The 24,480-nt window shown below is 42.3% G+C and overlaps 1 protein-coding gene across 1 annotated transcript in view; it reads left to right on the plus strand.

Moving 5' to 3' along the window:
* The window catches only part of GRIN2B (glutamate ionotropic receptor NMDA type subunit 2B), a 396,105-nt gene that overhangs the window by 303,616 nt on the left and 68,009 nt on the right, over positions 1-24,480 (plus strand). Inside the window, exon 5 of the mRNA XM_069231240.1 lies at positions 4,351-4,465. Within this exon, the coding sequence (XP_069087341.1) occupies positions 4,351-4,465 (115 nt within the window). The remainder of the gene's footprint in view (positions 1-4,350; positions 4,466-24,480) is intronic.

Genomic DNA, 24,480 nt, shown 5'->3' on the forward strand with positions numbered 1-24,480 from the left:
ATGCTTTGTAAGCGTGGGTCATCATCTTGAAAGGGCATCTTTGTGTATAGGGAGCCAGTGGAGATTTCTCAGGTCAGGGGTGATGTGGGTCCTTCTGGGGAAGTTCAGGATGAGTCTAGATGCTGCTTTCTGTATGATTTGTAGTCTCTTTGTGAGGTTTGATGTGATATTAGTGTATAGAGTATTGCCGTAGTCCAGACGGCTTGTGACGAGGCTTTGTGTGACCGTGCGTCTGATGGCAACTGGTAGACACTTGAAGATCTTGCGTAGTAGGAGGAGTGTGAGGAAACAGGCATATGAGACTGCGGTGATCTGGCTCTTCATGGAGAGTATTAGAAATGGGGTCTTTAGTTGGCAGTCAGGCTACCCCCTGTCCATGCAAGGACCCTCACTCTAGTCAGGTTGAAGGGGAAACACACCTGGTTAACCTAACCCCCACTCTCCACCTTGGTAGCTTCACATGAGCAGGCAGGCTTAACTCAGAAGCAATGTGTAAAATATTTGTACCAACACACACAATATTACAGTGAAAACACTACAGAATGGATACCACGCATGTTTAGAAAAATAGGTAATATTTATCTAAATCAAACAAGACCACAATGACAAAAATCCAACGTGCACAAGTCAAGATATGAATTTTCAAAAGAATAAGAATCTTGCTCCATTGAAAACAATGGAAATGTTGCTGTTATATAAAGTACCTGTTTGCGTAGAAAATAAAACTGCACAGGCGAGCGTGCATCGAAAAAGTAAACAATGCGTTGATTTCTCACCCTCAAGCAAGACCACGCGTCGTTTTCTTCTCTGGTCGGGTATGTGCTGCGTCATTTTACTCTCCTGCACAAGAGCAATGCATCAATTTCCGGACGGGCACCTCGGATCCGCGCAGGCTTACGTGGACTTTTGACACCCAGCGATGAAGTTTGTGAAATCCAGCTGCACGCTGATGGAAAACCGCGTTATGCAGGGTTTGCATCCTTAACAGCAGCCGCAAGTGGGTGTTGTGTCGTTTCTCCAGCTGCGGTACATCGATCTCCCAGCTGCGATTCAGGTGGAGTGTCAATTTTTGCCATGAAGCAGGTGGTGCGTCGTTTTTCAGCCGCATTGCAGGTGGTGCGTTGAGAACTTCCCAGCACAGCGTTCTGTGCATGGATTTCAGTCCTTATTCTGCAAACTTCACCTCTCAAGGGCCCAGGGACTGGATAGAACACCACTTGGCAGTGCAGGAGTCTCAGCAGAGAGTCCAGGTGCTGGCAGAGGAAGTCTTTGATGGCCCTGAGACTTCAAAACAGGAGGTAAGCTCATTTCAAGCCCTTGGAGAATCTTCCAAGCAGGAATGCACAAGAAATTTCAATCTCTGTTCCCTTTCACAAGCAGAAGCAGCAACTGCAGGATAGCCCAACAAAGCACAGTCACAGACAGGGGAAGCACTTCGTCTCAGCTCTTCTCCTTGGCTGAGGTTCCTCTACATTTGAAGTAGACAAACTTCAAAGGAAAGACTCTGTTGTTCACCAGATCCTGCCTTGCCCAGGCCAGGCTCCAGACTCACACTAGGGTGTTGGAGACTGCATTGTGTGAGGGCAGGCACGACCCATTCAGGTGTAAGTGACCACTCCTCCATATGCAGGCTACTTCCCAGCTCCCTTTGTCTCACTTTGTAGAGGGGTTTCACAAACACCCCAACTGTCAGTCTGACCCAGACAGGGAATCCACAAAGAGGCAGAGCCACAGAATGGTTTAAGCAGGAAAATGCCCACTTTCTAAAAGTGACATTTTAAAACAGAAAATTCAAAAACCAACCTTACCAAAAGATGTATTTTTAAATTGTGAGTTCGGAGACACCAAACTCCACATTTCTATCTGCTCCCAAAGATAAGATAAGAGATAGGCCTTGCAACAGCGAAAACCACATTTGGCAGCATTTCACTGCTAGGACATGTAAAACACATCAGTACATATCCCACCTTTAACATACACTTCCCCTGCCCATGGGATTACCAAGGGCCTACCTTAGAGGTGCCTTACATTTATTAAAAGGAAAGGTTTGGGCCTGGCAAGTGGGTACACTTGCCAGATTGAATTGGCAGTTTACAACTGCACACAGAGATACTGCATTGGCAGGTCTGAGCCATGTTTACAGGGCGACTTAGGTGGGCGGTACAACCAGTGCTGTAGGCCCACTAGTAGCATTTGATAGACAGGCCCTGGGCTTTTGATAAGCCCAGTATCACAAGTTAGGGCCCATCAAAATGATAAGGCCAGTGAAGTCACTGCATATCTGTCTTAATATTCCTCATAGAGGTTTCATCTGTTCAGCTGTGAGTAGAAATAGGAAATTACCTTGAATCAGACCTGGACATAGTGATGGATCACATAATGCCCCATTTCTCAGTCGAACTTCAGTAGTCCACTCAGAATACCTGCTAACTCCCCACCTACAGAAGTAAGGGACCACCATAATATTAACTTACCAGGTACGGTTAATGAGCACCTGTTAGTAGTGCGCATATACTATTGCTGGTTTTTACTCCATTGTACGAGTGGTAAGTGAACAGTGTCTGAGAGGTGTACACACCTTCTTTTTTTCTAGGCACACACTTCTCACATATTAGCGAAGAGTACAGCACAAACACACAGTTTAATACTGCTGTGTGCACGCTCTGCAATAGTGTTCAAGCAAGCTTTTTTGTGTGGTGAATACACTTTTTTGAGTATTTTGTTATGTGATTTTGCATAGCAGAGCATATTGTGTTTCCACGGATTAGTATAATATTTGCACAGAAATATACTGTATATAGATTGACGGAACAAACAGGTTGACATTTTAATATTTAAAAAAAAAAAAATATTAAAGGTAATACAATATGTATGGAAAGTCTGTGGATATATATCTTTATATTTATCTTTTAGGCACACCTTGGCCCGACAGACTAAAAGCCATTTATTTAGTACTAAGTATGTTGTTACTAAAATACCCTATTTGAATACTCAACAAGTAGGGATGGTGTATTATGCGTGAAATGTTGCACGTTGTTGTTGCTTGAGGAAACATTACCTCTTCTGAAACATGTAGTGAAGGGAGAGCAAGCCAGGGAGAAGATTAAACATGCCATACATCTTATTCACCAAGTGTTTGTCTGAAATGTATATCTGTCAATTCCAATGAAATGTACTCCATGGTTAGGAGGGCTGGTGTGTAGATAAGAAGGGACGCACAATTTATTCATCCTATAACTATTTGTGCTGGTGTACCACTTGTGTGTGGTATGTTTTTTATGAAGATGTGCTGCTTAGCAGTACATTTTGACGGTATGTTTCTCATTACACAGGGAAGGCATGAAACAAAAACCTTTACATTCAAAATAAAAATGAAGGCCTACCACATGAGCAAAACATTTAGGGTGCACATAATGACAGTGTATTTCAAAGAAAAAGCCCTAAATGAAAATTTTCCTATTACTGGGGTGTTCATTATGTCATTGCCAACAACAAATATGTATTGATTTTTTGTAGTTTTTGTTTTGTCTTGAGTTGCGTTATGTTTGTGTTCTATCATGTTTGTACTGTATGTTTTTGTGTTGTCTTTTTATTAGTACTGTATGTTGAGTTTTTTTTTTTCTGTATAGTGTGTTTTGTTTCATCTGTATTGTGTGATTTGTATACTGCATTGTTGTATATTATTTGTGGTATTGTTTATATGGTATATTATGTAGATTTCGAAGTGTAGCTGTGTATAATTTCTTAATATTGTGTTTTGTTTCCTGCTCTTGTGATTTGTTGGTAATTTGTATTTTGAATAGTTTGTTTTATTTATTGTGCTTTTGGATTGCGTTTAATGAATAATATATATTGTACATTTTTGTATTGCATTGTATTTTATTAATTATCTTGTTTGTACTGATTTTGTTTGGATTGTTTTGTGTTGTGTTTATTTTACATGTTTTGATTTGTATTATGTTATCTGCATTGTGTGCTTTACATGTTTTACTGTGCTGCGTGTTATGTAATTTACTTGGAATGAGGTATTCTTTGTTAAAAAATGGGATGTTATATTATGCTGTTTGCTACTATTTCTCAGTACAGTACCTTTCCTTAAGAGCTATTGTATCCTATTGTATCCAATCTTATGTTATCTTCACTAATGGTGTTTACTATTTTGTTTCCAATTCACTCAATTAAGTGACAAGCAAGTCTAATGTATACACTGTTATTATTATTAGTATTATTATTATTTTGTTCATGTAGTGCTATGTGCAGCACTAGTCTTCTGTGGTGCTGTCAGTTTGTTTATATAATGGCTGGCATTTATTCAATACTAAATCATTCAAAAATGTATTTTTCTTTCAGATATCTTATCAACGTGACCTTTGAGGGCCGAAACTTGTCCTTCAGTGAAGATGGCTACCAGATGCATCCCAAATTGGTCATAATCCTGTTGAGCAAGGAAAGAAAATGGGAACGGGTAAGAACTGGACCTTTCTTGTTGGGGGAGGTGATGCGGTATAGTCATGATTGCAAGTGTCATCTTAAGGATTTTTGGGGTTGCAGACAAGGCATATTTTGGGGCCCACTGTTTGGAAAACTTTGCATTTCATTACGCATTTTCTGCTTTTTTAAGACGGCATGACGTCAAACAGTATTGTTTGACATAGGGTAACTTCCAGAAATAGGCCACACAAAAAACAAATAAAATATGTTCTTCCCCAGACTCAAACATCCTTAACATAACACTCAGTAAAGAGAGACAAAATTTGAAGTGGACAGAGATAAAGAGAGTGATTGAAGTTGAGAAATAGACAGAGGTGAGAAAGAGACAGAGAAAAATCATTTTCACAGAGGGACCCCTTTGAAGAAGGGGGCTCCCGGTGATTACCCTCTTTGTCCATGCCTTAAAACCTCTCTGATGATTGGTATTTCTCTAGGAGTACTTTAAGTAAGAGCAGATCTCAAATTGTTTTAATGAGCATCCCTATGGGTGTGCAGAGTAGTCTTTCTGTTGTTATAAAGTAGCAGATGTCAGTATTCAAAGATCAGTGCTCCCACAATGCACTTTCTTCTTGGATCATTTGTTTAAACTCGCAGTGTCAACTAGAGCTAGAAGAACCTTTTTTATTCTCACTGGAATTACGATATAAAACATATGATTACTTTTGAAGGGAGTTGAAAAGTCGGGAGAAAACAAGAGAGTGCATATATTTGGATGCAGGGGATCTTTAGACCTTTTCATAAAAAAACAAAAGTCACACACCAATTTATTTCTGCATCCTAGATTTGACATTAAAATGTTTTGACCGTCCACTGGTCCTTTCTTCCTGCTTCCTTGACTAGGTCCACGTTATCATCACTGGATTCAGTGTTGTTATTCTTCACCCCCGGCTAGAGTCTGGGTCAATGGGATCTCACCTGAACCCTTCACTATCGCCCAGGAAACATGATGGGGCTGCCCATCGCCCCTATTATTCACCCTCGATATGGAACCATTAGCAGAACAAACATGTCAGAACCCACGCATTGCAGGTATCCGGTTGGGAGGTAGAGAACATAAAATCATGCTTTCTGCGGACAAGGTCCTCTTGACACTGTCTGGCCCCAGTACTTCCCTGACAATGGTGATGGCGGAACTAGAGGCTTTTGGGAGAACCTCAGCTTTAAGACAAATGCCCAGAAAACCTACAACCTTAATCTGACCCTCTCTGAGGACACCAAAACACAACTTTTATACAACTTCACCCTTCAGTGGGCTGCACAAGAAATAACATATTTAGGCCTTCAAATATGCCCTACCCCGGGCCGTACAGTGACCACAACTTCTCCTCGTTGGGCCACCTGGCAGCAGTTAAGATGACCCTTCTACCAAAAATGTTATACATTATGCAGTCGGTGCCCCTTCAGCCTTCGATGAGTGCTTGATAAACAACAATTCCTTATTTGGGACTTCATTTGGGAGGGCAAGAAGGCACAGATGTCTAAGTCACAAGCATATCTCTCACAAACAGAGGGAGATCCGGGTGTGCCTAACCCACAGTGCTACTATCAGGCAGCACAACTGCGCTATATGGTGGAATGGTCCCAGTCCACCACTGAAAAGTGTTGGTGATTTATCGACCAGGCGGTCACAGGCATTCCAATTTGGAAGGTGCCCTGGCTGCCAAAACCACATCATCTTATGGGAGTATACATCTCCCCAGTGGTGCGTGCTACTGTAGGAGTGTTGGATAAGGTGCAACTTCAGCAGGGGCTCTACTCCCCAATATCCCAGTAGACACTGATACTAGGAAACCCGAACTTCCCCACAACACAAGACAGCTCTGTGTTCTTGGCATGGAAGGAGGACAGTTGCAAGTAGATAGGTGACCTCATTGACTTCCCACAGCTTCAGTCGGCCTTTGAGATCCCCCGACAGTTGGCTGGCAATATCTGGCTGTTCGCCACTGGCTGATGCAAACCTGGATTCAACCCCACGCTAGCTGCCCCCTCACTTCCTTTGAAAAATGGCTCCTCCGACAAGCAACTCCTGTCCGATATATATGCTTTACTTACTGCACCACAAAAACCTGCAAAGTCGCCCACACAGCGCTGTTGGGAGGAGGAATGTGAACACTTCTTCACGGATAGAGAATGGAATTACATCCTTCACCGCACCCATGCCCGCAACACCATGAGCAAAGACATGCTTTTATAGATTGCTCATGATTGGTACTACACACCAGCTAGGACTGCCCAGTGGAATCCGAGCAAAGACAGTGCATGTTGGCGTCATTGTGGACAGATTGGCACCCTCACTCACTTGCTTGGGCAATGTCCGAGACTCAATTTGTTTTGGAATAAGGTACTGGCTGCGATGAATGACATGTTTGACACAGACATACCCGATCCCCCGGCTATGTTTTACTAGAACTCCCTATTCTCTTGACATACCCTCTTAAGTCCCCCAGGGGACGGGCGATCACCTCTGCGCTAGTCTAAGTGCGATATAGATGAGGTTCCCATGCATCTGGACCAGTTTCACAAAGTTTGAGGACTGGTGGGAATGAAAAAATTGACAGCAGTCATCATCCACATTCTACCCTTTTTGATAAGACTTGGGGCCCACTGTTGTGCCCACTATACCTGAGGATTCTCTGTTTCACTCACACAGACCAAGACACCCATATGCCTTTGAGGTAAGGGCCTCCTCTACCTCTACAAATTCCAGCCATAACAGCTTTGGGTCTGGTGTCTACTATCCCCTCCTTCTTCCTCTATTGTGCCCTCTTCTCCCTTCTGTCTCCTGCTCTTCCTGGTCTTGCCCTCACCCATCTTCTGGATGTGCATTAAATGGTTTCTCCTTTTAGCCCATGGCTGTTCACAATATAAACTTTCCCTCTGGCCAGATGTTGTAGGTGGGCTATTGTTATCTTGTTGAAACTACTAACCAGATCTTAAACCTAAAATGTTAGCACCAAAACTGTGCTCAATTCTTTCTAAGAAACCTCATCTATTTTTTCCAGAAAAAAATAAATTAACAACATTTTGAACTATACTTTATGTCCATGAACTTTCAATTGAAATGCCAATATTATAAATACCCTGAGTTATATTTATTTTGCTTTTATTGATTGTAAGTCCAAATGTAGATTTACAGAGTATAGGTTTTATTGTTTAATGTGAGCATCCCAGTTAATTTCCTACTATTTGTTAAATACTTGTACATAATATGCTTTCCTTTTTCATGTTCACAAGGCCCAAGTTGGCAATAAATTCACAATGGAAATCATTTGCATAGCATTTTATAATACTGATATCCTAGCATGGATCTCATTTAAGACTTATAGGTACCATATGTTGTACTGGGAATCAACATTTTTCATAGGCACAGGCACTTCCAAATGGACTTTTGTAGTGGCTGCAATGGCTGCTCTTGATTTTATCATTGTTGTCATTTGGAAACCGCTATAGACTTCCTAACAACAGCCATATACAAGTACAAATGGTGCTAGTTTGACCACTCAAGAAGCAACATCCAAGACCATGTGCAAGTGTCTTGTTATGTTACTGGCATTTGAATAGTGCCCATTCTGCAACTGATATGGCCATGTTGTGCTTTCAAAGCCCAGGGGTCGCCTTTCAAATTTCTCCAAGCTTTATATCGCAGATCAGTCTGATTTGACTTGTGATGTTGTGCTACGGTTGTTGTGTCTGATCTTTCTTTTGGTTAAGTGGTTATCTTTTATTGTGTCTAAGAGGTTTGGCGAGAAGGCTTTAAAATGAGTGTTATGTTCTTTTCCTTAAATATGTTTGTAGTCTGTTGCAACAACCAATATCTGTCTATACAACAGCTCTAGCAACGGTTCCTCTTCTAGCTTCCTTGGATATTGCTAACATGGTTAAGAAGCTGAAGGTAGGAAATGGAAGTCTGGGAGACTTGATCAATCTGACATTCGTCATCAGTGATGAACCAAATGAATTTCCTAAACAGTTGATACATCTTGTGGTATAGGGATTGAGTATTTTCAAGGGTAGTGATCTAATAGAGTAGTCCATCTTACTTGAGGTTACCTTGCATTAATCAGCTGTCTTTCTTATCTTTACACAAACCAGTCTATATTTATCCAGAGTTTCACACTTGGTATATTATGGTTCAGACTGAGTGTGTTCTTTTTGAGATGCTATGTACTCTAAAAGCAAATGTATAGTTGACGAACATAACTCCTACTTCGAGGTTGAGGGCAAATCATGAAGTGGTGCAAGTAGAAAAAAAGAAGGGAGTGTGCAGTGTAGACCCATGAGGCAAACCACACATTTTGCTGGCGCAAAAAAATATTCTCAGTGTAGCTACTCCTGTTCCACTTTCTCTGGTCTTGAAAAGAGAATTTAGGGCCAGATGTAACGGCCTGTTTGTGACCACAAAAAAAACATTTTGGTATGTATTAACCCTAAACTGTGATTAGGTAGAGTGTTACTGAATCGCAATTTTGGTTTACAAGCAAATACAATTCAGTATTTATATGGGGTGCCCCTGCCAAATACCCAATCGGATTGGTATGTATTAATGTTTTGTGCATAATTTACAGACTACAGTAATGTAGGGGTAATGTATTTGCGGATGGGAACGGGTCTCCTGAGGACTCCTTTTCCTTTGTGAATGTAAAAAATAAAAAGTTTCCTTACGAGGAGGAAGTAGTCCACGGGACCATTCTTAAACAAACAAAAGAAAAAAGAACAACCTTTCTTCTTAAACACAACCCTGTTTTTCTTGCATTTAAAAAAGGACACCTTTTTTTAAAAGCAATCACAGACATGGTGGTCGGCTAGTCACAGCAAGCAATCATCCCTGTGATGGCGTTGATTCCTAGTGGGTCGTAAATTGCAACCTACTTATTAATATTCATGAGATAGGTCGATTTGCAACTTACTAGATATTTCTTTTTAAAAACAAAAGTCATACATTAGGAATTGCAGTTTCCAAATTGCAACTGATTAATAATCACAATTTGGAAATTGCAATTATTAATGTTGATACATTTGGCCCTTCATCAGGAGTAGCGTTGAAAGTTGCTCATCAGAAGAGCATCAAATGTTGGGCAATCTGATCATTGCTTCTAATAGTGAGCTTTTTGTCCTTGATGAGAACAAATACTTGAGTTGAAAGGTTAGGTTTTGATTGAGTAATATCACTTTATTTACAATCTTTTGATACTTTAGACTATTTAATATCTCTTAGTCAATAACTGCTCAGCACAGTTGGACCACCAGACACTTTCTTACCCGTGCAACAGCCTGTGCCTCTCTTAAAGGCTTCTACATTTAGGACAGGAAAGACAGTTAGTTGTTAGCTATGTAAAACAGTAAATTCATCGATTTACTTGCTGTCTCGTAGCTGTATTGAACACTAGGCTTCCATTCAGATGAGCAAGGGATGTAATGAATTTAAAATAGGTAAAATGAGATTATGGAAAATGCAGATATGTTCAAAATAAAAAAATTTAGTAAGCTGTGAGTACCTCTAAAAAAGGAAAAGCAATCCATGGCTTGAGGTTGCCTAGCAGGTAAGAGTGAGATGCATAAAATACAGGAAGCAAGCAAATGGCAGAACCACAGTGGTAAAGGGCCACAAATCTGTCTAAAACTACAAGACACCAAATCTGGACACAAGGCCTTTGTATTAAACCTGCTTTAAAGGCAGCACTAAATTTGTCATATAGGATAACAAAAGTGCTGCAATAAAGTAATGCCCTGGGTGGGTGAATGGGAAGGGCGTCTTACAGAACAAATCTGCAGAATCATATTTTTGTTGAAGATGCCACTGCCTGAAGTATGTGAGTTAATGGAAAAACAAAAAAATGCGAAACCACACTTAAGGAAACCAAATAATGGAAAACCAGTTTTAAGAAAAGGCAATTTTAAGGAAATACAAATGTAGTCTTTACTTCTGCTGTATACCTAAAGTACTTGATTATACTAAATCAAACACTGGGTTGGAGGTTGAAGTTGTGTGTCTGTTGGTTAATTTTTTAGTTCTGAGCTCTTGCCACCCCACAAAACCTCCCTGAGAAGTCTGTGGCTGCTCCTCTCGCTACCCTGAGAGCTAAGTGAAGAAAGAGGTGAACTTTGCCCAGTTTTCTGACAGACCCCAAGGCACCATTGACAAACAAATTCAACCACCACTTTTGGTGGCATGGTGGGCAAAAACATTGGACTGGGCTGTGGCCTGAGTGACCACTGGCTGAAAATAACTCAAACATCCCACCCATCACTTTTTTATTTTTCCCAGTGTGAAACCCTAAGTGCAACGGGTAAGTCCACATGTAGGTTATTGTGTCACACGATTCAAGATGAATCCTACTGACGAGGCCCAAATAGGCCAAAACTGGTCTGGGTTGCTTGTGTTTTCTTTCAGAAAAGATCTGGCCTGGCAGTTTGGTCTGGATTGTTCCTACTGGAGTAGGACCCAGGCTGATTTGCATAATGCTGATTCCTGTGTTCCCTTTCAGCTGAGATTTGGCCTGGCAGTTCGGGCTGGACTGTTCCTATTTAAGTAGCCCCAAAGCTGATTTGCTTACGGATGATCCTTGTCTGAGGTGGTGTGGTAGACAAAAGGTCTGGCTTGCAACAAATTCATCCCTCAGCCACTAGATACTAGGGCTTATAGCATCCGGATTTCATCCTGTTGGGAGAGGGCATTAGAGCGGGTGGGTGTAGCCCCATGTGAAGAATGCAACCAGGGATTCAACCATGTATTCTCTTGCAAATTGGATTGTGTAGTATTTAGTTTGATTATGTAAATAAAGGGCATTTACACAATAAAGCATTTTTTCTGGTAATTGAATTTGTAGCTCTTGACCCCCACACTACTTTCCTAAGAAACCCCATCCTGCTTATTCTCCCTACCTGAGGGTAAAATGCAGAAGGGGTTGTAATTGCCCAGTATGCAGAGCCATAGTGGGAACAGAGGACACCATTGGCAATTGACCTCAACCACCAGGTTTGAGGTCCAGCAGCCACAGTGGGCACTGTGGGTCCTGAAGCAGGTCTGACATAAAGTGTGTAGCAATTTTAAACAGCCCGCAGAGTTTTTAAAGTGTTCAGCATTTTACAGTACACAGAAACCAGGTTAAAATGCTTAGTATTCTTTAGCAATGTGCAGAAATCTTTCTAAGTCCCCAGGAATATTTTATAGCAATCAGTATTCTGTACAGAAAATATCATAACATGCTGAACATTCCTAAATGTGCAACTTTCTTTAATTTTGCAGACATATTCTATCTGAGCATATGAATTATTGTAAAATACATAACGTTCATGTAGAAATCATTTAACAGCGTCCTGCATTCTTTGATAGCGTAAAGAGATCATTTGAGAGAGCACCTCATCCTCTAGTAGTGCAGAGAGATCAGTCACGTTCATCTCATTCCATGAAAAGGCTGGTACACCATTTGAAGATGCTCAAAATCCATTAAAATTGTACGTAAATCACTTTGAAGTGGATGTGGTTCTTTATTAGTGCACTGAAATAATTTCAAACTGCACTTTGTTATTTAGGGGGTATATATTACCTTAAGTGCTCAACATTCTTTAACAGTGCTCGGAAATGAAACATGCATCTAATTGTTTAACAGTGCACCACAATCCTCAACATTCCCTAACAGTGCACAGAAAGTGATAAAATGTTCATCCCATTCTTTGACAGTGCCCCCACAACCCTCAACATTCTCTAACAATACACAGAAATAATTCTAAAGTTGGGTGGAATTCTTCAGTGGTACATAGAAATATCTTTATAGCATATGTCATTTGTAACAGTGCAGATTAATTATTTAAAAGTGCACCTGTCTGAAACTGAGTTTGTGGTTTGGGGTGAAACCCTCTTCAAGCAGGAACCACAATCCTTGTCAGGGTGAAGTCACAAGCAATCACAAATTAACCTATGCTCTGGCACAGAGAAGTCAGGCTTAACTTAGAGGCAATGTATAAAGTACTTTCGCAACAACTCAAACAGTAATAAAGTGAAAACACAACACAAGAAAAGTCCCAAAATGACAAAACTCCAAGTGGTAGAACAGGAGATATGGAATTTTAAAGATGAAGATGAAAAAAGCCCCTAAAAGCGCAAAGCGTTTCTAATGCCTGTCTGGCCATGCAAGACCAGGAGAAAGTCACAAGTTCAGGCGGACCACAATGGAGTGTCGGTTGGATACAGGGACCAGGTTAGTCCTTCTGAAAGAGTTACCTTCTCAGTCCACCGGCAAGAGTTTAATTTGCGGCAGAAGGGGGCTACAAAGAGCAGGGAGAGCATTGCAGGTGTCCGTCGGAGAGTGCAAAGAAATGTCTGGATGTCACAGACAGCCTTTGCTGTAGGCAAAAATCCTTTCTGCATTGCAGATGGTCGTGGCTGGAACTTCGCATTGGTGGTCACTGTGGTTGTTGATGCTATAATGCGAAGAGTTGGTTTGCCAGAACTTTGTGTTGCAGGAACTTCGTGTTGGTTATGGGTACGAGGGGCAAGGTTTTAACCAAGAGGCCTGTTCGCATTTGTGTAGAGCTCAGAAACTTCTGGGGAGCTCAACTGAGACCACACCAAGGATCCTGAACCTGTGGGGCACCACTTGGGGGTCAAGAATCCACTCCAGGACAGGCCTGTAGGGCTCAGGCAGGTCCAGGCAGCAGATCAGATGGAGCATTGCAGGGAGCCTCTAAAGCTTGTTATATCCGTGTAGCTCACAACAGGAGGTCAGCTGACTGAACCTTGGAGTCACTTCAGCATGGGATGAAGAGTGCTGGTCAAATCTTCCCACTCAGCATGCAGGGCAGCAGTCACCAGACCGGCACATAACAGGGCAGCAGAGTGGTATTCCTTCTGGCAGCAAGGCAGCACAGGAGTGTACTCAAGAGTTTGTGTCTGAGGTTCATTATTTATATCTGCTGCCTCTTTTGAAGTGGAAGAAACGTCTAGAGGTTTCTCTTTGAAGGCCACAGTTTTCCTGCTTCCCCTGTCCTAGTTCCAGACTAACTTCAGAGGGTATGCTATCCTTTGTGTGAAGGCAGGACATGGCCTATTGAGGTATAGGTGGGGCTGTGAATAATTCCACCCTGCCAGTGATGGGCTATCCAGGCACACCTATGCTCTCTGTTGTGTGTGATGTTCCAGGAGGAATACACAAAGACCATCTGGCAACTACACCCCCTCATGTGACCCAGAGACATGCTACAAACACTAAGTGGCTAAGGCAGGAAAATGCCAACTTTCTAAAAGCTGCAGTTTCAAAACTGTAAACAAAAATCTGACCTCACCATAAAAGCTGATTTTTATTACATTTTCAAAGATACCAAACATCAACTGTTTATCTTTTCCCAATTGGAAATTACAGCTTATTAAATGCAATAAGGTAACTTTGATGTTATCTTGTGGGAGATGCAGAGCTTGCAATGGTAAAATACAAATTTAAGAGTTTTCTCTTGCAGGACACGTACAATTTAAAAGTACAAGTCCTACTCTTTAAATACACTGCACACTGCCCTCTGGGTTCTTCAGGGCCTTTCCTCTGGAGTGACATGGGTATTAAAAAGGAGGGTTTGGGTCTGGGAAACAGTCTATTTTGGTTCTAGGTTCTGAATTTTAGGTACTTCTGGGCAAGTGAAACAATGGTGCCAGGGAGAGAGGTGAGTTTTGAATAATGCAGTGATCGGATTAGGAAGGATCGGAGGGGCACCACGTGCCTGTACTTTTAAGATTTTTGTAAAAGGACAGCCGTCCCGGGATGGTTAATTCCTACAGTTTAAATGCCTCAGCTGAAGTGTCATTCAGGAAGTCTCCTGTGGCCGAGGAGACAGCTAAACAAATCTTCCTGCCAGGGTGCCTGCTTGCCTGAAAGAAATGCAAATATGCACTACAAGTTAATCTGCAAATGTAAAAGGATACTTTGGAGCCAGTACTGGCTTTAAATGTTTCAATCATTCGAGGCCAATCATTAGAAAAGGCCAAAATCATGTCGCACACTGGGCCCTTAATTCTGTGGCTTTCTGGTTACAAACAGACTCTGCTTTGCATTAACTGATAGTGGCCTCAGCGGGCCACATGTACAAAAGTATTCAACGTTCTCAAACAGTGAATTGGGCCATTTGTGAATGCTAGATTGCCTTTTGCCATTTCAACCCTATTTTGCGAGTCAGTATTTGAAGGGGCGTGTTAAGGGCGTCCCTTATTAATAGCGAGTTGCAGGGCCATGTATGAATGTTGTGTGACCGCAATGTGGTCGCAATACATTTACCTTTTACCAACACCTTGAAAGAGATGTTAACCCATTCACAAAAACAAGAAGGGATCCCCAAGTGACCCCTTCCCCTTTGTGAATGTGGGCGCCAACTTTCTTTAAGAGCAGGCAGTGGTCCTAGGGACCACTGCTCTTAAAGAATGAAAACAAAACTTTTTATTTTTGTAATGCATTGTGTTTTCCTGTAAGGAAAACAGGCATCACTACAAAAAGAAAAGAAAAAAATGCTTTATTTAAAAAGCAATCACAGGCATGGTGGACTGCTGACCCCAGCAGGCCTCCATCCCTGTGAGTGCGTGCCATTCCCAGTGGGTCGCAAATTGCGACCTGCCTCATGAATAATTATGAGGCAGGTCTCTTGCTCCCCATTTGGGAGTTGCTAATTGTTCAACACACAATAGTACATTGCATTTTGCGAGTTCCTAATTGCGAGTCACAAAAAGTCACAATTAGGAACCCACAAAATGTTGCAATCGTGCATGTGGCTCATAATGTACTATAGTGCATTTCCCAATGAGTAACAAATTTATTCATTTATTTCTCATTTAAGCTGCATGTTACTTTAAATGTAGCTACCTGGGGGTGAAAGACCAAAAAAGCTGACTGAATAATTCATTTTTTTAGCCACACGTTTGACTCCACTCTCATGCTCCCTTGCGCCACCCGCACTGCATGTACACTATGAGATAATCCCCTCTGGGCATTTGGGTGCATTTAGCGGGTAGGTTCAGTGTCTGCAGGGTGTGGGGTGAGCGTAGGCAGGCCTAAGACCATCCGTGGCATCTTCTTTGACTATCCCCCACTGCAGTTGAAATACTCAGGTGAATTGTGCATTTAGATATCCGATTTTTCATGTCTCACTTTTAACTTGAATTAGTAGATTTTCAGTTTTTCTATCTTTCTATCGTGAGGAACAGAGAAATGAAACAATCTGTCGAAGATAACTCTATGCGGTGAAGCTGAGAGGCACGGAATAAATTAAAGACTTTCCGCCCGTTCAACACCAATGGACAAAGAACTGGCAATACTGCGCTTTACAAACACTGTCTCTCATACCAGGGCATGCCATTCACTCAAGCACCCCTAACACCTTCCCCCACCTCCGGCTGAGAATCAGAAAGGATGGAAATTGGGCAAATGAAGAGGAATTTTAAGATCCTTCTTAAAAATCAGGATTGTGGAAGCTGGGGAGATTGTTCCTTAGGTTGAGGCGTGGAAGAAGGCCTGCCTCCTTTTCTTTTTATTTTGATTCGCGGAAGCCCCATTTCAGGTGGAGATGCCAGCCTAACCCCCCAGCGGCTCCATGTACAGACCGAAGATCACAGGGACACGCATGGACCCGAAGTACCTTCCCAGTCCATTTCACCATACTTCGTCATACTCAGGCAAGTCCGCCAGCAGCCTAAAGGGCCAGCCCCCAAAATGAAAAGTGGCGGGCGCCACCGACCTCGTTAGGCACCGGCTGTTGGACTCGTTATGCCCTGTTTCCCAGAGACAGTTTCTGGCAGACGTGCGCCATCTGTGTGCCGTGAGGGGCACAGCTGTGAGGTCATCGCGTACGCACTCGCGCGATAACACGACCAATGGAGGCCCAATATGATGCGCTGCCGTGGAAAAAGTAATTGTAAGCATGCCAAAATGGTGTAAACGTGAAGTAACGAGTTAGTGTATATAGACTGGGCTGCCTAAATACACACATCAACCGGTGAAACGACAAATGAATGCCTCCGCGAATAACTAAAGTAGTGTGTCTGTGTATATATGTTTGACTGAGACAGCGAATAAAAAGTATAACAGCGATAGTGAACAAATGTACATTTATGACGGAGATGGTGAATAACTGTATGGCTGAGCTAGTGAGTACATTTAAATGTGTGAAGGAGATAGTGACTAAATGCATGCCTGATAGTGAGTACATATATTCCAGAGATAGTGATTGCATTTAAATATATGATTAGGAAAGTTAATGAATATATGATTGAGATAGTGCGAAAATGTATGACTGACCTAGTGAATAAAAGTAAACATATGACTAATATAGTGAATAAACACAAATGTATGACTATAACTGATCAGTGAATAAATGCAGAGGTGTGATTGAGACAGTCAATACATGTACATGTCTAAGATACCGATTACACATACATATATATACATATATACGTATATGTATATATATATATACATATACGTATATATATATATATATATATATATATATATATACACACACACACACACACATATATATGTGTGTGTGTGTTCATGTTGGCAAATTGTATGACTGAGTGTGAACTAATGTGTGACTGATAAACGAAAATTAAGTTTGTCTAAGATAGTGAAATAATGTACGCCATAGTGAATCCGCGTAAGAGTTAGTGAATTAAAGTATGCCTCCGACAGTCAATTCGTTGACAGGCAATGTGAATAAATATATGAGCAAGATGGCGAATCATTGAATAAACGACTCAGTCAATAAGCATAATAGTGAATACATGAGACTGATGAACAAATGGGTGAATAAATTAATGAGTTACTGGTAAAAACCTATCAATGACTGTGTTAATGAACCGTTGAATGAAAGAGGTAATGCATAAAGGTGAGTTTGTACATAATGAAATTAAGAATAGAGTGAATGTATCGGGGAATAATTGATCAAATAAATCAGGGAATGAGGGTATGAAATAGTTAATTAATAAATGAATATTTGAATACATTAATGAGTTTATTTATTAATCCGTTAGCAAATAAAATGAGGGATTTATAATTAAATGTAGGCAGAAGGTTTATAGTGAATTACTGAATGAACAAATAATTAATGAATGAATATGTGAATACATTAATGAGTTTGTTAATTCATGCGTTAGCAAATAAAATAAGAGATTAAAAATTGAATGTAGGCAGAAGGTATATAGTGAATTACTGAATGAACAAATTGGTCAATGTATGTGCACAGGAGCTCATAAAAAATAGGTTGGACAAAACTTGAGTGCATTTTATGTAATGGGTGAGGCAGTGAACATGATTTGTGAAATGAAATATCACTCTGTTGCCATTATGACCTCATTGCACTTTGAAACGATTTACTTTCTGTGAGAAAGTAGCCTCTTTCTAGCATGGTTACCCCCACTTAAGGGCTTTTTGTGAGTGTGTGTCAGTATGTTTTTACTGTCTCACTGGGATCCTGCTAGCCAGGACCCCAGTGCTCACAGTTTGTGGCCTATGTGTGTGTTTTCAGTAGTGCTTAACTGTGTCACTGAAGTTCTGCTAACCAGAACTCCAGTGCTTATGCTCTCTCCTCTTCCAAATGAGTCACTATAGTTTAGTGACTTAATATTCCAATTCCAATTGACACACTGGACCCCCTTTATAAGTCCCTAGTATATGGTACTTAGGTACCCAGGGAATTGGGGTTCCAGGAGATCATTATGCCATGCAGTATTTCTTTTGCCACCCATAAGGAGCTCATACAAACCTTTCTTCAGGATTGCCACTGCAGCCTGAGTGAAATAGTGAACACACTATTTCACAGCCATTTTCACTGCACTTAAGTAACTTATAAGTCACCTATATGTCTAACCTTCATTTACTGAAGGCTAAGTGCAAAGTTACTAAGTATGAGGGCACCCTTGCAGTAGCAAAGGTGCCCCCACACTGTCCAGGGCCCATTCCTCGGACTTCGTGAGTGCGGTGATACCATTACACGTGTGCACTACATATAGGTCAATACCTATATGTAGCTTCACAATGTCAACTCCAAATATGGCCATGTGAGGTGTCTAAGATCATGGAATTGTCCCCCCATTCCAAATCGGGTATTGGGGGGCCAATCCCATGCATCCTGGGGCTCCGTCATGGGTCCCCAGTACTGCCAAACCAGCTCTCTGAGGCTTGCACTGCAGCTACAGCTGCTGCCACCTCACAGACAGGTTTTTGCCCTCCTGGGGTCTGAGCAGCTCAGTCCCAGGAAGGCAGATCAATGCATTTCCTTTGGGAGGAGGATGTTACACCCTCTCCCTTTAGAAATAGGTGTTACAGGCTTGGGAGTGGTAGCCAGAGCCCCTGGAAATGCTTTGAAGGGCACAGATGGTGCTCTCCTTGTAAAAGCCAGTCTACACCGGTTCAGGCACCCCCTGTCCCTGCTCTGGCACACAACTGGACAAAGGAAATGGGAGTGACCACTCCCCTGTCCATCACCACCCAAGGGGTGGTGCCCAGAGCTCCTCCAGCATTAGCCATCTTGTTTTCCAAGGTGTGGGGACACTCTGGAGATCTCTGATTGGCCAGTGCCAGCAGGTGACGTCAGAGACCCCTTCTGATAGGTGCATACCAGGGTAGGTAGCCAATCCCCCTCTCTGGGCTAAATTAGGGTCTTTCCTGGGGGTTTCTCTTCAGATTCAGTTTGCAAGACTCCTCCAGGAATCCTCTACATCCTCTGCTTCAGTTTCTGACAGTCTTATCAACCGCAGACTGCTCCAGGAACCGCTGTAACTGCAACAAAGTATCCAGGATGACTCTTGTGACCTGCAACTTCAGCTCCAACCAGCACTTGCAACAGTTTCTAGGTGTGCATGCTCTGAGGGCTCCCTGTCTTCACCCTGCAACAGAAGAACCCAAGGAATCTCCCGTGGAGTGATGGAGTCACTTTCCTGCTCCTGCAGGCACCTTCTAAGACGACAAATGGTTCTCTGGGACTCCTCTCCTGATGACGAGTGTGCTCCCTGGAACACAGGTGGTGGACCAACACGACTCAGACTGCCCTAAGGTCAAGCTGTCCAAGTTTGGTGGAGGTAAGAGCTTGCCTTCCCGGTTTGCAACAGTACCCCTGTGCACCACGTCATCTCCAGCTCCTTGGGCTTCTGTGCACTTCTTCCAAGAATCCTTCATGCACAGTGTAGCCCAGGTCCCCAGCACTCCATCCTGCGACGCATAACTCACTGAGTTGTTCTCCTCGCTGAGTGGGTGTGGGACTTTTTTTGTTGTGCTGCACCAACTGCACTTTGCATCTTCTTTGTCCCCGTGTCCTGGGAATCCCGTGGGTGCTTCCTGGCCATCTGTGGGCTCTCTCCAGTGTTGGGAGCCCCCTCTGCCTCCTCAGTCCGAGTTGAGGCCCCCAGGTCCCTCCTGGGTCCAGGCAGCACCATTTTGACGCAAACCACGACCTTACTTGAACCAAGGCTTGTTGGACGAATCCAGCGACGCAAACAGCCTGCATCCAACATCTCGACGTGGGACATCTCCTGTACCACTCAGGAACCCACAGCCATCTTCTTTGGTGCTCTTCTACCGACTTCTTCTAACCGGAGAATCCTCTTTTGCACCATCTTCTAGGTTGGCAGGGGCCCCTGTCATTCCTGGAATCTTCTGCGACCTCTGGACTTGGTCTCCTCTCTTCACAGGTCTTCGGTCCAGGAATCCACCATTTGTTGGTTGCAGTCTTGCTTGGTTCTTGCAATATCTCTTATCATGTCTTGTAGTGTGTACTGAGGAAACTTGCAGTACTTTACTCCTACTTTCCTGGGCTCTGGGTGGGGTATTTTACTTACCTTTGGTGTTTCCTCACACTCCCAGCGCCCCTCTACACACTACACTTGCCTAGAGGGGAATTCGTGAATCGCATTCCACTTTCTTAGTATATGGTTTGTGTTGCCCTTAGGCCTATTGCATTATATTGTATTTTCTACTGTTTGCACTATTCTATGACTATTTACTTACATGATTTTGGTCTCTAGTGTATCTATTGTGTATAATACTTACCTCCAGAAGGAGTATTATCTCTAAGATATTTTTGGCCTTGTGTCACTAAAACAAAGTACCTTTATTTTTGGTAACACTGAGCATTGTCTTTTATTGTGTATAAGTACTGTGTAACTATAGTGGTATTGCAGGAGCTTTGCATGTAACCTAGTTCAGCCTAAGCTGCTCTGCTACAGCTGCCTACAGACAGCCTAAGCTGCTAGAACACTGCCTACATTTCACTAATAAGGGATAACTGGACCTGGTGTAAGGTGTAAGTACCTTAGGTACCCACTACAAACCAGGCCAGCCTCCTACATCTTCCCATACAGACTGTGTTTACAGTAGCCTGGAGCTCGATTAATGTGTTATTGTGTATTATGTTCAGCACCAGAGAGAGTGTTTGTTGGCTTTTTTTAACATAACTAATGAAGCTGAGGTAGACTGAGCATCTGCCAACGTTCAGCCACCCTCAGCAAATTTCTGAAGCTGTTTTGCTGTACCTATGTCAACTTACCTCAGGTCAGACATGTCAGAATTTCTTGCAGGGATGGGCAATCACATTAAAGAGGGGCACCTACTGGGAGGAGAACCTGTTTCAAAATTTACAAATATGTTCTGTAGGTAAAGGGAAACATGGCAGATCACCAGCTGTTGCCATATAATGGAATTATCAGTGTCTGGCCATTAATAAAGACACTAGATTTATTTTAGATCTCACCCACAGGCAGTATTTAGCCATCAGTTTGCAAAAGATGTGGACCATACCAAAACGTACACTGGACTTATGGCCAGCCAATTTCTGATCAATGACTGTGTTTTCTTGTCACTCTTATTTGCTTTTTTGGGCTTTCCATTCTGTTCTTCTGCTTGTCCCTCCCTGGAGCATAACCTCTTTACTGTTTCTTTCATTTGGAATGATTGTATCCTTCTACTGTTCACATTCAGGGAACTACCTTTTTCCCTTACAGCGCTCTATGAGTGCAGATGTGCTTTTTGCTCTGTCCTTTGTCTCCTGCTTGACCCTCAAATACCAACCTCATCCTGAGTAGTAAACATTATTTAGATAAGATGTAGCCACATTCTGTATGTAAGATGTTTGCTTGGAGCAGCAGAAGCCCAGGACTAGACATAACAAGCATTCAACAGCGGATCTTCGCAGAGTTTGAGAACGCTGGGTCCCTGCATACATGTTATTTTGACTAGAGACTGTCATGGGAATCAGCTCTAACATCTTATGCGAAGGAATAAGAAGACAGCGAGTACACAACACATGCGGCAGTGTGTAACTGTTTTGTTTTGTCCTCCTCTGCCTTATTCACTTCCAGACTGATCTCCAAGCTCTTCCTCTGCTGATGTAACCCGCCCTTGAGAAGACCAAGGATTCTCAGCTAAGGATACCGACTTACGGGTATAAATCAGCCCGCCATCACATCTTGACCCCGAGTGACTTTAATCATTGAACCATCTTAATGGACCATCCTGTACAGAGCCACTGTTTTTGACCCTTTAGAGTTACACATACTTTTCTCCTGCTAGCCACCTTGTCAGGGGGGCCAACAGTTTCTCTGCTTTTTTTTGCGCAGGAGCAATTTAATTCCATTCTACAAACATAGATCACTGAATTCAGCCACTCAGCTTTGTAAGGGCCAACTGAGGATATCCACTGTTTACATATTTCTCTTCTGCCCAATAAGATAAGATAGAACAGCAGTTTACTGTCATGACCCTGAGGGTCTCCCACTTCTGGCGACCACCCAAAAATGATTAGTTCTGGGCTTACCCCCATATGAGTGTGGAATACAACACTTAGCACCTTACGGACCTCTTCTCAGAACTCCTGAATGTTGGGACAGACGCAAACATATGGAGGTATCTGCTTTCAGTAAACCACATTTCTTGCAGCATGTATTTTCTGTACCCCTCAGTTGTTTTGGAGACCAGAAGGCACTGTGGAGGGGCAAAGGTGATTTCGTCTAAGATACACAGGTTTTACCAAGCTGTACAAAACGAAAAGATACTTGCCGTAATCGATTGATCCTTGCATTCGGCAGAGTACTCCTCCACAAGAAAAAGGATAGGTCAAAGTCTTCATCAGAGATATCGAGAATTAGCCCATACCAGACCACCACTTCCTTCTTCAGGTGAGGACCCTTGATCAACTTCTCCTCCAACTCATTTGTGTTGATCTCTTCTTCTCCCAGGGACCGGGCCCAACTTGTAGTTGATAAAATTTAAACTTAGATACCGCACCAGTTGTCCTAGTCTGGAACTCTTCCCACCGAAAAAGTTTCCCATTTTGGAGGATCTGGCCCCACTCTGTAATACTTGTCTCTCGTAAGGGTACAGCTAGTCTGTCTTTAAGGTATTCGGATTACTGGGGGAATCCCAAACAGGGGCATAATTACTTTAGTGTGGAAGTTTTTTTTCTCTCCTGATCTGAACCCACAACCTGGCAGCAGCCTGTAGGACTTTCAGCCTCACCTTTTTAAAAAAGTTCAGATCAACAAAGGTATACGTGAATTAAGCAGAGTTTCCCTTAATTGATCTCCCCCAGACCTATTACTATCGGGCAATAAAGCCCTTATGTTTTTTAGTTGGAAAGCCCAGGCACAGAACTGAAAATCCAGGAGGCGATGCTTCCTTTATCAATAGTTCCTCCTCAGCATCCTTCTTGCAATTCTAGCACTCTTAGATGCCAAAACATATGAGTCTGGTTTTCCATGTAGTTTTTGCAACCAGGTGCTCCTAGAGTGCAGCAAGATCATGCTAAATAAAAAGGTAAATTTTAGAAGGATGGACATTTTTATAAAATTAGCTCTTCCAAACAGTGTTAAAGGTAGGTGAGACTAGTTTAGTAGCAATCTGTTTGTCTCTTTTTATAGCCCTGTTAAATTTTATTTCAGCAATTTTCTCCATAGAACAACAAATCTTAATAGCTAGACATTGTAATTCCCTTTTTAAAAAACTATGTCCTCTCTCCATATTACACACCATAATCTCTGCTTTTGACAAATTTACCTCATAGCCCGACACTTGCCCAAAAGCTGCTATTACATGATCTAGGCTAGGTAAGGTAGGAGTTAAATCAATTGCTTAAATCATCACATCATCTGCATACAATGATATTTTCTTTTCCCAACCCCCATAAGTGAAAGGTTTAATTGACTGCTCTCTCCTAATCTTCTCCGCCAACGGCTCAATCTATAGATTGAATAATAAAGGAGAGAGGGAGCAACCCTGTCTGGTTCTTCTTGTTATCTTAAAACTTGCTGTTAAGTTTCCATTCGGCAGAATTCTAGCTGAAGGGGCCTTATAGATTTGCCGTATTACCCTACAAAAATTGTCTCCCAGATTATAAAGGCGAACAAGGGTATTCAGATATTGTCAATTCACCTTGTCAATAGCCTTAGTGTCATCCAATGTTATTATAGCAAGGGGGGCCTTTTTTGCACCTGCCAAGTCGATGACCCCTATTAACTCACGAGTTAAATCGTGCATATATCTCCCTTTTAAAAAATCGTTTCGGTCTTCTAGTATCAATCCTGCAACAACTTTACTCAGCCTATTGGCCAAAATGTGTGTAAATAACTTATAATCGTTATCTAACAAAGAAATCAGCCTATATGACTCTAAATTAAGGGGCCTTTTTCTTGTTTTAGAATCAGCGTAATCACATTCTCTTCCCAAGATTTCGGGAGAGGGACTCCTTCTTGAAAATTTCCAATAAAAAGCTAAGTCAAAACCGGACTTATTACATGCTTTTGCATCTGGTAAAGCATTTGGCAACCCATCAGGCCCTGCCGCCTTCCCTTTATTGCGCTAACTAATCGTCTGCCACACCTCCTCCAAAATTATTACCTCCTTCTTCTCTTCCAAGAGTTTTAACACTGCCAGTCCCTCCAGCCATTCATTAACCTTGTCCTTTGTTGTCTTCGAATCCTCTGTATACATAGTCCCAAAAAAGTCTAGGAAGGCCTCTTGCACCTCC

Source organism: Pleurodeles waltl, chromosome 4_2, assembly GCF_031143425.1.
Source record: "Pleurodeles waltl isolate 20211129_DDA chromosome 4_2, aPleWal1.hap1.20221129, whole genome shotgun sequence".
Taxonomy (NCBI): domain Eukaryota; kingdom Metazoa; phylum Chordata; class Amphibia; order Caudata; family Salamandridae; genus Pleurodeles; species Pleurodeles waltl.